Source organism: Littorina saxatilis, linkage group LG8 (assembly GCF_037325665.1).
Source record: "Littorina saxatilis isolate snail1 linkage group LG8, US_GU_Lsax_2.0, whole genome shotgun sequence".
Lineage (NCBI taxonomy): Eukaryota > Metazoa > Mollusca > Gastropoda > Littorinimorpha > Littorinidae > Littorina > Littorina saxatilis.
In genome coordinates this window covers 66,412,669-66,428,199 of record NC_090252.1, presented here as the reverse complement: position 1 = coordinate 66,428,199, position 15,531 = coordinate 66,412,669, and the positions used below count along the sequence as shown (strand labels likewise).

Below are 15,531 nucleotides of genomic sequence, written 5' to 3'. Positions count from 1 at the left end.
TAAAAGTTTGCATTATTATTATTATTATTACAAGTGACTGTTCAACTGTTCAACTGCTGCCGTTGTTGCAAAAAGACACACTAAAATAAATAGTCCTTCGATGTTGGCTTTTCCTGCGAGGCTGTTCTTTGGCGGATTGGTAGACTGGGTAGTGGCTGAAAAAGGAAAAGAAACAAATACATACATTGAAGATTACAACTTCATTTGTGACCTTAACATACAAGTAGACTAACGATAAATAGACAGGCACGCACACAGACAGATATGTAGACAATCAGGCAGTATCTTCGTACGAAGACATACACACAGCCAGAGGGATTGACTGAAAGACTCCGAACTGAGAACTTTATTACGAACAGGTAACGGTTTTACGCTTAGCCTAAACTTCCAACCTTCTCTTTAGAAAAAAAAAGATAAACTGACAGGGAGAGAGAAATACAAGCCTGGGAAGAGCGACAGACAGAAAGGCAGACAGACAACAATCCAGTCAGAAAGATAGACAGAGAGACAGACAGATACATATATAGATACATAGATAGCTAGATAGACATATATATAGATAGACATACAGACCAAAAGGTTATCTAAGCATACATAGAACACGCTTTTACATGTTAGAATATGTTGTCATGTGAGGTTTAGTGTCCCTGTATATGTTGTCATGTGAGGTTTAGTGTCCCTGTATATGTTGTCATGCGAGGTTTAGTGTCCCTGTATATGTTGTCATGTGAGGTTTAGTGTCCCTGTGTATGTTGTCATGTGAGGTTTAGTGTCCCTGTGTATGTTGTCATGTGAGGTTTAGTGTCCCTGTATATGTTGTCATGTGAGGTTTAGTGTCCCTGTGTATGTTGTCATGTGAGGTTTAGTGTCCCTGTGTATGTTGTCATGTGAGGTTTAGTGTCGCTGTATATGTTGTCATGTGAGGTTTAGTGTCGCTGTATATGTTGTCATGTGAGGTTTAGTGTCCCTGCAGGGCCGGACTAGGCGAAGAGGAGGGGGGGGGTTGCCAGTGGTGGCTCAGGGGGATGTCTCCCCTGGCGGCAGGGGCGGATCAGTTCATTTTATGACTGGTTTTTTTTCAAAAGAATATATTGTGAAGATATGGGTGCGAAGCGCCGAGCCGACGGCGCGAAGCGCCGAGCCGACGGCGCGAAGCGCCTAGCTTGCTAGGGGGGTCCGGGGGCATGCCCCCCCGGAAAATTTTGAAAAAAAGGATGCAAAATGGTGCAATCTGGTGCATTCTGAGGATGATCATTACCAGTTTCAGGCAGCAGATTTTGTCACTGATTAATACCCCAAAAATTGAAACTCAATGTAAAATAAAGAAATGCATACCTCATTCAATATTTTTATTTTTTGGCTGGAGGGGGGGGTCCGGAAACCCTAGAACCCACACCACCCCCACCCCCCCCCCTCGTTGTGGGGGTCAGGGGGCGAAGCCCCCTGAAGCTGACGGGTAGGTCATATTCTGAGATAGGAAAATGGTCGCTCCTTGCATGAAACGGCATAAAATAAGCAATAATAAAAAAAAAATTAAATAAGTAAGGTACATGTTTAGGCTAGGGGGGGGGGGTTGCGCAACCCCCATAACCCCCCCGGTAGTCCGGCCCTGCCCTGTGTATGTTGTCATGTGAGGTTTAGTGTCCCTGTGTATGTTGTCATGCGAGGTTTAGTGTCCCTATGTATGTTGTCATGCGAGGTTTAGTGTCCCTGTGTATGTTGTCATGCGAGGTTTAGTGTCCCTGTATATGTTGTCATGTGAGGTTTAGTGTCGCTGCATATGTTGTCATGTGAGGTTTAGTGTCGCTGTATATGTTGTCATGTGAGGTTTAGTGTCGCTGTATATGTTGTCATGTGAGGTTTAGTGTCCCTGTATATGTTGTCATGTGAGGTTTAGTGTCCCTGTATATGTTGTCATGTGAGGTTTAGTGTCCCTGTATATGTTGTCATGCGAGGTTTAGTGTCCCTGTATATGTTGTCATGCGAGGTTTAGTGTCCCTGTATATGTTGTCATGTGAGGTTTAGTGTCGCTGTATATGTTGTCATGTGAGGTTTAGTGTCCCTGTATATGTTGTCATGTGAGGTTTAGTGTCCCTGCAGGGCCGGACTAGGCGAAGAGGAGGGGGGGGGTTGCCAGTGGTAGCTCAGGGGGATGTCTCCCCTGGCGGCAGGGGCGGATCAGTTCATTTTATGACTGGGTTTTTTTCAAAAGTATATTGTGAAGATATGGGTGCGAAGCGCCGAGCCGACGGCGCGAAGCGCCTAGCTTGCTAGGGGGGTCCGGGGGCATGCCCCCCCGGAAAATTTTGAAAAAAAGGATGCAAAATGGTGCAATCTGGTGCATTCTGAGGATGATCATTACCAGTTTCAGGCAGCAGATTTTGTCACTGATTAATACCCCAAAAATTGAAACTCAATGTAAAATAAAGAAATGCATACCTCATTCAATATTTTTATTTTTTGGCTGGAGGGGGGGGTCCGGAAACCCTAGAACCCACACCACCCCCACCCCCCCCCCTCGTTGTGGGGGTCAGGGGGCGAAGCCCCCTGAAGCTGACGGGTAGGTCATATTCTGAGATAGGAAAATGGTCGCTCCTTGCATGAAACGGCATAAAATAAGCAATAATAAAAAAAAAATTAAATAAGTAAGGTACATGTTTAGGCTAGGGGGGGGGGTTGCGCAACCCCCATAACCCCCCCGGTAGTCCGGCCCTGCCCTGTGTATGTTGTCATGTGAGGTTTAGTGTCCCTGTGTATGTTGTCATGCGAGGTTTAGTGTCCCTATGTATGTTGTCATGCGAGGTTTAGTGTCCCTGTGTATGTTGTCATGCGAGGTTTAGTGTCCCTGTATATGTTGTCATGTGAGGTTTAGTGTCGCTGTATATGTTGTCATGTGAGGTTTAGTGTCGCTGTATATGTTGTCATGTGAGGTTTAGTGTCGCTGTATATGTTGTCATGTGAGGTTTAGTGTCCCTGTATATGTTGTCATGTGAGGTTTAGTGTCCCTGTATATGTTGTCATGTGAGGTTTAGTGTCCCTGTATATGTTGTCATGCGAGGTTTAGTGTCCCTGTATATGTTGTCATGCGAGGTTTAGTGTCCCTGTATATGTTGTCATGTGAGGTTTAGTGTCCCTGTGTATGTTGTCATGCGAGGTTTAGTGTCCCTGTGTATGTTGTCATGTGAGGTTTAGTGTCCCTGTGTATGTTGTCATGTGAGGTTTAGTGTCCCTGTATATGTTGTCATGTGAGGTTTAGTGTCCCTGTGTATGTTGTCATGTGAGGTTTAGTGTCCCTGTGTATGTTGTCATGTGAGGTTTAGTGTCGCTGTATATGTTGTCATGTGAGGTTTAGTGTCGCTGTATATGTTGTCATGTAAGGTTTAGTGTCCCTGTATATGTTGTCATGTGAGGTTTAGTGTCCCTGTGTATGTTGTCATGTGAGGTTTAGTGTCCCTGTGTATGTTGTCATGCGAGGTTTAGTGTCCCTGTGTATGTTGTCATGCGAGGTTTAGTGTCCCTGTGTATGTTGTCATGCGAGGTTTAGTGTCCCTGTATATGTTGTCATGTGAGGTTTAGTGTCGCTGTATATGTTGTCATGTGAGGTTTAGTGTCGCTGTATATGTTGTCATGTGAGGTTTAGTGTCGCTGTATATGTTGTCATGTGAGGTTTAGTGTCCCTGTGTATGTTGTCATGTGAGGTTTAGTGTCCCCGTGTATGTTGTCATGTGAGGTTTAGTGTCCCTGTGTATGTTGTCATGTGAGGTTTAGTGTCCCTGTGTATGTTGTCATGCGAGGTTTAGTGTCCCTGTGTATGTTGTCATGTGAGGTTTAGTGTCCCCGTGTATGTTGTCATGTGAGGTTTAGTGTCCCTGTGTATGTTGTCATGTGAGGTTTAGTGTCCCTCTGTATGTTGTCATGCGAGGTTTAGTGTCCCTGTGTATGTTGTCATGTGAGGTTTAGTGTTCCTGTGTATGTTGTCATGTGAGGTTTAGTGTCCCTGTGTATGTTGTCATGCGAGGTTTAGTGTCTCTGTATATGTTTTTATATTTAGTCAAGTTTTGACTAAATATTTTAACATCGAGGGGGAATCGAAACGAGGGTCGTGGTGTATGTGCGTGTGTGTGTCTGTGTGTCTGTGTGTGTGTGTGTGTGTGTGTGTGTGTGTGTGTGTGTGTGTGTGTGTGTGTGTGTGTGTGTGTGTGTAGAGCGATTCAGACTAAACTACTGGACCGATCTTTATGAAATTTGACATGAGAGTTCCTAAGTATGAAATCCCCGAACGTTTTTTTTCATTTTTTTTATAAATGTCTTTGATGACGTCATATCCGGCTTTTCGTGAAAGTTGAGGCAGCACTGTCACGCCCTCATTTTTCAACCAAATTGGTTGAAATTTTGGTCAAGTAATCTTCGACGAAGCCCGGACTTTGGTATTGCATTTCAGCGTGGTGGCTTAAAAATTAATTAATGACTTTGGTCATTAAAAATCTGAAAATTGTAAAAAAAAAAAAAATTATAAAACGATCCAAATTTACGTTTATCTTATTCTCCATCATTTGCTAATTCAAAAAACATATAAATATGTTATATTCGGATTAAAAACAAGCTCTGAAAATTAAATATATAAAAATTATTATCAAAATTAAATTGTCGAAATCAATTTAAAAACACTTTCATCTTATTCCTTGTCGGTTCCTGATTCCAAAAACATATAGATATGATATGTTTGGATTAAAAACACGCTCAGAAAGTTAAAACAAAGAGAGGTACAGAAAAGCGTGCTATCCTTCTTAGCGCAACTACTACCCCGCTCTTCTTGTCAATTTCACTGCCTTTGCCATGAGCGGTGGACTGACGATGCTACGAGTATACGGTCTTGCTGAAAAATGGCATTGCGTTCAGTTTCATTCTGGGAGTTCGACAGCTACTTGACTAAATATTGTATTTTCGCCTTACGCGACTTGTTACTTCTTGTGGTTATTGTTCTTGACCAAATATCCCTAGCAATAATAGTCATAATTATGGAAAAGTTATCTAAATATAAACAACCAAAAGCGAGATCCACTCGCAACCATTCTCCTGGCACCTAACACAAAAACATTCAATTTAAAGCGTCTTTCAACCTCTTATAATTATGATCATAGCAAGTTTTCTATTATCTAAAGGCTGTTCTTTATTTAGCCCAAAGCTGACTTCGCAAAGACTTAACGAAGTCTTTTTACTAAAACTTCACAACACAAGAACCTTTTTTTTTTAAACCAGATATACCCATTAAACCAAGATTGAGTCTCCAGGTAAATAAAAGCACAACAACCATGTAAAGCATTATACATTAAACAGCAAGCTTAAACGTTCTTAATACTCCAAGGAATTTGCTTTTAAGAGTACGCTCATAAGCCTAGCTTGTTGTGCTCCATGTTCCTTATTTCATGTATGCGGCAATATTCCAATGAAATTTACGGAATAAACTTGTTTAAACCAAGGAATTCGGGGCAACACTACCAAACAGATTTAAAACACAAGAACCAATTACTTCCCTTGGTTTATCAGATCTCTAAACAGCGCTCTGCCTCATTAGTTTAAAGGCACAGTAAGCCTCCCGTAAATCATCACAGATACTGTCAGGCTTTTACACACAGTACAGACACCCTTTCAGTTAAACTCTCACCGCTTGAGAACATCCTAGGTGCCCTCCGCAAAGAGCGAGCAATTTTCAAAGAATTTATTTTTGCGTTGTTTATCTTACCCCTGAGCCATCGTGAACCCGTGTGATCCAGTTTCTCTTTTTCACAATGTAGTCGTCAGTTAGTAATTTGAATGCGACTCGATGTGAGCTTATCTGCAATAGCACGTTATTATGTACCTCTGACTATGCATAAAACAAACGGATGTGGTTCACAAGAACCCTAGTGATGGCTTTTGATTGTTTAGAGGAACTGGCGATAGGCATAAACCGTCGTCTGCTACGAGAACCACGACATTGCGTGACCCTGCTTCCGGGCTTTTCTTTTTTCAAACTTTCAAAACTTCGAATTGTACTGATCTTGTCTTAATGAAAAAAGATTTCTTTTATGACTTAAGAATGTTTGTGTAGCAAGCAAGCTGTCAGTCTATTATTTAGATTTTAAAAGTTAGGTCTAGCGCCAAAACGCACCACGGTCCGATTGTCTACTGAGACAATCCGCAACATTAATTCTTTGAAAATTGCTCGCTCTTTACGTGGGGCACCTAGGATGTTCCCGTTTGGTGAGCGTTCAAATGGAAGGGTGTTTGTACTGTGTGTAAAAGCCTGACAGTATCTGTGATGGTTTACGGGAGGCGTACTGTGCCTTTAAGATTCTCGCAAGAACTAATTTTTATTTTTAACCAGGCATACCCGTCAAACCAAGATTGCGTCTTTTGGTGAATAAGAATACAACAAACATGTACAGAATTAGACTCAGGTTACTTGAAATCCAAACACAAAGAGACTGCCAACGTTCCAACACTCAGAATCAAAATCCAAGAAAGGTAGGTTGTTGGAACGTTTAATTATTGACAAAACAAAACGTTACGTTCACTATACTTTACGTTCACTATACTTTACGTTCACTATACTTTACGTTCACTATACTTTACGTTCACTATACTTTACGTTCACTATACTTTACGTTCACTATACTTTACGTTCACTATACTTTACGTTCACTATTGTGTTTTGTTCGATCTGATGACTAGGCCCCCCACCCCACCCCCTGTTTTCACTTCTGTCCGTTGTCTGCGTACGATGGACAAAGATAGTTTCAGGGAAGAGCTGCAGACTGCGCTGTCCCCTTCTCTTACAGCTGATCAGCTTGAAGTTGTACTCCGTGCCGCTCTGGATGTCCATGCTCCCAGTTTGCGTCGCCGTGTCCGTCCGTCCAAGTCAGCACCGTGGTATCCTGCTATTAGTGAGGAACTGCGTGATGCAAAGTGTGAGCGTAGGCGTGCCGAGCGCAAGTGCCTTCAGACGGGTCTCACTGTACATAAGCAGATTTTTAACTACACCAAGAACGTTGTAACCAAGATCGTACACTCCGCTAAGACACTTTTTCTGCAGACTCAGATTGCCACTTGTTCTTCTAGCAAGAAACTGTTTGATATTTGCAACCGCTTGACTGGCCGCACTAAGGTGTCCCCACTCCCCACTGTATTTCCTGTTAGTGAGCTGCCTGATGTTTTTAGAGATTTTTTCATCCAGAAAGTAGCTGATATTAGATCAGAACTTGACACGCTAGCTGTTAATTCTGCTGCACCCACTCATGTTGATGCTTCCCCTGCCTGTACGTTTTTAGCATTCCAGAATGTCAGTGAGAAGGACCTTAGAGAGATTATTTTGAAATCCAAACCTACAACTTGTCCACTTGATGCATTGCCCACACCAATACTTGTTGAAAACCTTGATCTTCTGTTGCCTGTTCTCACCCAGATTGTTAATGATAGCCTGTTGTCTGGTGTTTTTCCATCATTGTTCAAAACTGCACTTGTGAAACCGCTCCTTAAGAAATCCAATCTCGATGTAAATGTCTTAAAGAACTACCGCCCTGTTTCTAACCTTTCATTTTTGTGAAAGATCATTGAGAAAGTAGTTTTAAAGCAGCTGTTAGTGTATTTGAACACTCATGATCTGATCTCGCATTCTCAGTCAGCATACCGTCCTTCTCACTGTACTGAGACTGCCCTGCTCAAGGTGACCAACGACATTCTGTCTGCTCTGGATGGTGGTGATGTGTCTGTGCTCACCCTACTGGACCTCTCGGCAGCGTTTGACACAATAGATCATGTCACGCTGCTGAGCAGGCTCCAGACCCTGTATGGCATCTCTGGTCCAGCGCTGGCATGGTTTGAGTCCTACCTTACGGATAGAACTCAGGCTGTGCTTGTCGATAGCCAGAGATCAGCCCCAGCCCCCCTTGTTTTCGGTGTCCCTCAAGGCTCTGTACTTGGCCCCGTCCTCTTCATTATGTATACCAAACCCTTGTCTGCCCTCATTCAAAATCATTCCGTTTCAAACCAGTCTTTTGCTGATGATACCCAGTTGTATAAGCCTAGTTCCCCCGCTGAGACACATGCCACCATCCAGACCATTCAGACCTGTATCTTAGATGTTAAGTCATGGATGGTAGAAAATAAGTTAAAACTAAATGATGATAAGACAGAGGCACTTCTGTGCATGAAAAAGTCCACTAAGTTCCCAAATTCTCAACCTTCGTCTGTCCAAGTAGGCAATACCGACATCTCTTTCTCTTCTTCAGCTAGAAACCTCGGCTTCACCATCTCCTCAGACATGACACTCAACAAGCACATCTCCAACATCTGTAGGTCCGCATACTTTGAACTCCGCAAGATCGCAACCATCCGCCATACTCTGTCCGTTCAAACTACAAACACTCTAGTCTGCTCTATTGTTCTTTCTAAACTTGACTACTGTAACTCTCTTCTCTCTGGCTGTCCACTCTACCTCCTGCACAAACTACAGAAAGTTCAAAATTCTGCAGCACGCCTGATCCTCAAAGCACGAAAATATGATCATGTCACACCACTTCGCCGCACACTCCACTGGTTACCCATCCAAGCCCGCATTGAATACAAACTGTCCACTCTCTGCTTTCACTTCTTCTCTGCCTCGTCTCCTGCTTATTTCTCTGAACTTCTCACTGTATACACTCCTGCTAGACAACTCCGCTCCTCTTCTGATAGCCGCACCCTAGTCATCCCACACACAAAATCAAAAGCATATGGACAACGCACTTTTGCATTTTCCGCATCTACTCAATGGAACTCTCTCCCCTCTCACATTCGCCACTCTCAGTCAGTACAGTCATTCAAGCGAGCACTCAAAACTCACCTCTTCCAGAAACACAACTCCTAAAGTCGCAACATTTTGCCATCCTGTTCTGTAACGGTTCCATCTCTATTCAGCTTGTTATTTTTGTCTTTTGTTTTAAATTATTATAAATATAAGTTTTCACTGCAGTAGTCCTTTAACTTTAACCCTTAGCTGTAAGCTAGATATGCACAAGTCATGTCGGTGCCACATAATGCTGACACACATGTTCCTGTGCATAGTTTATGGATAACGTGTGGTTGGGAAGTTAAGAGTAGAAATAATTAGTATTTAGTGTAGGAGGAAGGTTGGGGGTGGGTAGGGAGGGGGTGGGTATGGTTTACTTTGAGCAGGTCGGTTTCAGTTTTAATAAACAATTCTAGAGAATTGTGTATCTTATATTTGAGTCTTTCGTGTTTTAGACATTGATGCATTTAATAGTTTTAACGAGTTGCCTTTTGTTTTATCATTCTGGTGTTTATCTAGATGTGCTGTGTATCTTATAAGAAGTTCTTAAAAGTTCGAAGTTATTTAGCATATAGGTTTTTTTATGGTCTTAACAGTTAAACATGTATTACGTTATCATTAAGATTCATGCTTTGTTAGCACTAAGCAGTTGTTTTAATCAGTCTGGTTTTCTCTTGTTTTCATCTTATGAACATTCTAAATGTTAGACTAACTTATTGTCTTGTACAAAATAACAACTGTGTGAATGGTGCTATACCGAATGAAAGAGTGTGACATGAAGTTCTTGTACATCATTGTAAAGAGTGTGAATGACGTTTTAGTTTAGATGTCAAGCGCTTAGAGCAAGCCTTTTTAACGAAAGTTTTTGATTTAGCGCTATATAAATGTTCTTATTATTATTATTATTACTATACTTTACGTTCACTATACTTTACGTGAACGTAACGTTTTGTTTTGTCAATAATAACACGTTCCAACAACATACCTTTCTTGGTTGTTTTTTATTCTCGGGTTACTTGGTTATATGATGCTTACACGCAAATTGAAGTTGGTACGCAGCAAAGCCCTTAATCTCGTGCCCACTGGATTGATAAATGGAGTTGAGAACAGTGCAGTACACATATTTGCGTTCATCTTCAGCGCGTGGTGTGAACGTACAGATCGCTGTGTTGGACGTGCACAGGCCGGACCAGCTGTAGGTCACTGAGGGATAGAAGTCACGTGCAGTGCAGGTCAAGGTCACGCTCGGTGTCTCGCTAGTGACGACAGATGGGCTGCTAGTAATGCTGACGGTGTTATCGGTAGGTCCATCTGCAAGTAAACAAACCACGACTTATTGTAATGCTGACGGTGTTATCGGTAGGTCCATCTGCAAGTAAACACACCACGACTTATTGTAATGTTGACGGTGTTATCGGTAGGTCCATCTGCAAGTAAACACACCACGACTTATTGTAATGTTGACGGTGTTATCGGTAGGTCCATCTGCAAGTAAACACACCACGACTTATCGTAATGCTGACGGTGTTATCGGTAGGTCCATCTGCAAGGAAACAAGCCACGACTTATTGTAGCCCAACAAAGACACACATTTGATGATTATTAGATATCCACACAGTCAATGAGGAGTACCGGTCGATAGTTATTCAAAGCAAAATGAATTCTTACGCTGAAAATGAGAATTTCACAATCGCAACCAATCTGACACTGCAGCTGGTTCCCACCCAGTTGGGGACTTCCTCGTGCACATTACCCCTGCTCTATTTATGAGTGCTTCCGAGCAATGCTAACATAATGGAAGCCTGCGGATTGAGGCAACAAGACAAATTGTTTCCGATCCAACACGAGTATGAAACGAGGGTGCGGAGGCTTTGAGAACAGCTTTGAACACAATAACCTCAACACACCTACACTGAAATCTACAACCTAGCTCCTACTAGGATTTGAAAGGATTAGGTCAAGGAGAAAATAACTGTTTCCGATTCCCCGACCGACCATATTAAGGTATGTTGTTCGAAAGTTTAATTATTGACAAAACAAAACGTAACGTTCACGAAACGTATTGTGAACGAAACGTATTGTGAACGAAACGTATTGTGAACGAAACGTATTGTGAACGAAACGTATTGTGAACGAAACGTATTGTGAACGAAACGTATTGTGAACGAAACGTATTGTGAACGAAACGTATTGTGAACGAAACGTATTGTGAACGAAACGTATTGTGAACGAAACGTATTGTGAACGAAACGTATTGTGAACGAAACGTATTGTGAACGAAACGTATTGTGAACGAAACGTATTGTGAACGAAACGTATTGTGAACGAAACGTATTGTGAACGAAACGTATTGTGAACGAAACGTATTGTGAACGAAACGTATTGTGAACGAAACGTATTGTGAACGAAACGTATTGTTTTGTCAATAGTTGAACGTTCCAACAACAAAACATTTGTTTGTTTTTGATTCTTAGTTCACTTGGTTATGATTCTTACACGCAAAGTGAAGTTGGTACGCAGCAAAGCCCTTAATCTCGTGCCCACTGGATTGATAAATGGAGTTGAGAACAGTGCAGTGCACATATTTGCGTTCATCTTCGGGGCGTGGTAAGAACGTGCAGTTCGCTCCGTTGGACGTGCACTGTAGGCCGGACCAGCTGTAGGTCACTGAGGGGTAGAAGTCACGTGCAGTGCAGGTCAAGGTCACGCTCGTTGTCTCGTTAGTGACGTACTGTGGACTGCTGGTAATGCTGACGGTGTTATCGGTAGGTCCATCTGCAAGCAAACACAGAATGACTTAATTGTTGTAGTGCAATCAAGCAGAGTTAATAATGACACAACTGTCATGAGTATTTAAAATACAAACATTTCAATAAGAATAACCGGTCGTTAGTCATACAAAACCTTGTGGGAAAAGCAACAGGAATTGTTGTGCTAAAAATGAGCATGTGTCAATGACAACCAGTCTTACCCAGCAGCTGGTTCCCACCCAGTTGGGAGGTCTCGTGCACGTCAGCCCTGCTCTAGTTATGCAAGCGTCCGAGGAACGCTAAAATAATAGAAGCCTGGAGGTTAAGGCCACACGACAAATTGTTTTCGATACAATACGAGTATGACATTAAGGTGCGGGAGGCTTTGATTGGCCCACATAACAATATATTTTGGTTTAGGGTAACCCGACAGATCCTTTTTATTCCCCTTCGACCCTAACACTTTTTTTATTTCTCAAAACAAATAAAAACTGTTGGCACATTTTGCGAACCATACCGAGACTAAGGGAAGTAATCTCCTTTAAAATCGACTAAATTTAAGAGACAAAAAAACTAAAAACAAAACAAACAAGAAATTCCTCCGAGGTAGGAAAAACACCCCCGTCCTTACCATTGTCACTGCCACCAACTGAGAAGGTTATTTCCCTTTGACCATTAATATGTCCCTCTATAAGTCCTTGTAGAATCTTAATCCACCAATAACTCCCTAACCGTGTGTTTGACTGGTCCCAATTTTTGTAAGGACCGTCTCAGGAATGTATAGAACCTGTTCACCAAGTTTGGTGACGATCGGTCCGTTCATTCTTGAGATCTATATGCGAACACAAACACACAAACAAACAAACACATCGACCGAATCCTATACACACCCCTATACCGGGGGTGTAAAAACGACCAACCGACCCAATCTTTTTTGGTCACGTTACACTAAACCAACATTATAAGATGTTTGATGGGTTGTTGACAGACCAGCTTTTTTGTCGATCCGAGGGGGAGCATAATAGGCCGCGGTCAATAAATATGAAACAAAAGTCGATATGCCCCCCGAGGACCGACAAAAAAGCTGGTCTGACAACAAACCACCAAACATCGTTTTTGTCAACATTTTGGAAGTGAGAAAATAAGTGCCAAATCAACACAGGGAGCTATGCTTTGAAACACGAGTTCCGTTTTGATAACACATGGTTTGGGTCCCCAGCACGTTGTTGCAATCAAAGCTGGCGTGTGAAAGCAACTTTCTGTGTTTTGAGTTCATAAAATGTTGGGATAAATATGTCAGGTTTGAGGATGCACAGTTCTGTAGGTTCCTCGCATTATTCCACCCCCTCGGGTTTCAGTTGTAAATATCAAGCTTTGTGATCGAATGTGGAAGCTACGTTGGGTCAAAGGTCACAGAAGATTTGCGTCGTGCAGCGAAGGAAAGAATCGCGATCTTGTTTCCGACTCATTGCCTTTTTGTTTTTCATTAGACCTGTCATTCTGCTTGCTCGGCTTTGTTAGATGTTTGCATATCTTGCTGCTATGTTCTTTGCTTTTATTTACTAATCATTATTTGGGCGCTTCGTTTATCGATACAACGTCTTGTGCACGGGTCAAAATGTGTGTGCCAGGGGTCAATTGGTTTGACTTGAACTTGACGTTCGTGTTTATCCGAACGTCTGTGTATCGAAACACAGATACACGCACTCCATGACTATGTAAGAAGACAAAACATATCGCTAGGTTTCATTTGTTTGTGATGAATGTATGACCTTTCATGAAGTAGTTTTGTTTTTTGTTTACTTTTGCCAGTTTGCCAGTTCGTTTTTGGAACTTTGCAAAGCAGTGTCGTGTCGTCTGTTTAGGTCTTGGGAAACGCCAATGAAAAGAGCCAAAGAATCCCCAAGCGTTTCTATTGGGTTTGCTTTTGATTATCCATGTATAACCTGCTTCCTGCAACTATGGTAACCGGGGATTTATTGCATGGGGAACATGAAATTTATTTCCCAGGTGTTTGTGAATGAAAACTCGTGAAAATGATGACAACTATTTGTATTTGGCCTTACAGCTTTGAACACAATAACCTCAACACACCTACACTAAACTCTTACAACCTCCTAACTTAGGATTTGAAGGGATTAGGTCAAGAAGAAAATACATATTTCCGATTCCCCGACCGATCATATTGTCCTCCCGACCTTAAGAAGAAAAATGTTTGACACTTCAAAATAATATGATTAATAATGACAAAAATATATTTTGCACAATCAAAATACAGGAAAGGTAAGTTGTTGGAACGTTAATTGTTATTGATAAAAAAAACACACGTTACATTCACAAATATATCGACCCAACGGTCTTTTACAGACAAACAATTCGTTACGACAACTTATTTTGATCGAAGTTTCTACCGCTTGCTACGAAGCCGCAAGCAAATGAATCACATTTAAAAAATTGTAAAAAAAGGTACACGGCTCGCACGATTTTCGGCAAATAAAAAGCCATAACCATGCGACTTTGTGAATATGATTTTTTTTTAAAAATGTCAGCAACACAAAAAATAACAGACCTACCGACTCTACTTTCTTGTTCCTTGTAATCGGACAGAAAAGTGTTGTTTGTTGTTGTTGTTGTTGTTGTTGTTGTTGTTGTTGTTGTTGTTGTTGTTGTTGTTGTTGTTGTTGTTGTTGTTATTGTTGTTGTTGTTTGCCTTTAATGTCCAGGCTACAGAAGCAACACAGGTTATTAGTGGAACGTTTTAATATACTGGAATGAACAGAACTTAAATGTTCTGTATAGTATTCAAAAAAAGTATCCTCGTTTTGAGTACTGATATTTGGAACGACAGCAGTCTATTGGTTTGGGACATTTTCAGGGTAATTAACACAATACTCACAAGCGACAAGGAGTGTAACGTTGGTGGTTCTGTCCGTCGCACCCTGTCCCTCCATGAGGCAGGTGAACACGGTGCCATTGTCGTCACGCCGGACATTGTCCACTATCAGAACAGACGTGTTGGAGTGACCGGGCCACGACACGTTTGCAGTAGAGCCAGATGATGAGTCGGTGCAGGTACAGTTCAGTGACGTTCCCTCCGGGACATAGTCTTTGTTGCACGTTGTTTTCGGCTCCGCTGCTGCAGCTGGAATAATAAAATATTGAAATATATCAAGTTCAACATATCAAGCTGGGTCGAAATATCTGTGACTGTAACGTATTGTTTTGTCAGCAACGAATGTTCCAACAACTTCTTTTTTTTTTTAGATTCTGAATTTTGGAACATTGGCAGTCTCTTTGTTTTTGGATTTGCAGCTGGAATAGTCTTGACAGAATTCTCAGGACAAGATCTAGATGGGGTTTCCTTGGATCCGACCCCCCCACCCCCCACCCCCCCCCCCCCCCACTACTTACCCGGTAAATGTACCTTTTTTAAGGAGAAACCCAAAATACCCCTTTCATCAGCTAAATCCCCCCCCCCCCCCCAGATGAATACTGTCGGGTATACACATGCAATGTTCAGTTCAGATGACGCTGTTTTTGTTTATAAACATGCTCTCTGCTTCCTGCACGCACCTCCAAAGGGGAAAAGGTAAAACGGGGCAAAACCCCACTAGAGTCACTATTTGTTGATTCTCTGTCTTGGAATTCGTGTATTGTAAATCGAATATAGACATTATATTACACAAAGAATCAGCTGTCCTTTGAACTTTATATATTTTAATTGGTGGACAGAGAGTGAGAGAACTTTGAACTTTATTTATTTATCGAGGGTAACAGAATAAGCAAAGTACACATGCTTTTTTTCGTCCGGCCCTCGCCCATTGAGGGTAACTCGATTAATAACAAGAAGAAATAGAAGTTAAGTTAATTACAATACAATTTATATAATTAACATGTAAAAAAATTAAAAAGACATTTCTAAATGCATTATGAATATCAAGCAATGATGTAATATTATCACATAATTATTTA

General features: G+C 41.7%; 1 protein-coding gene across 5 annotated transcripts in view; it reads right to left on the bottom strand.

Moving 5' to 3' along the window:
* Positions 1-15,531, bottom strand: part of LOC138974204 (cell adhesion molecule CEACAM1-like) — a 26,381-nt gene continuing 10,850 nt past the window's right edge. For 4 of the 5 annotated variants that reach the window (XM_070346921.1, XM_070346920.1, XM_070346922.1 and 1 more), the window contains 4 exons: positions 14,456-14,701; positions 11,306-11,584; positions 9,845-10,120; positions 1-155 (listed from right to left, as the gene is read on the bottom strand). In XM_070346921.1, coding sequence (XP_070203022.1) covers positions 28-155; positions 9,845-10,120; positions 11,306-11,584; positions 14,456-14,701 — 929 coding nt within the window. In that variant the 3' untranslated portion in view covers positions 1-27. Of the gene's footprint in view, positions 156-9,794; positions 10,121-11,305; positions 11,585-14,455; positions 14,702-15,531 lie in introns of all 5 variants that reach the window. The other variant, XM_070346923.1, reaches the window with a different exon arrangement.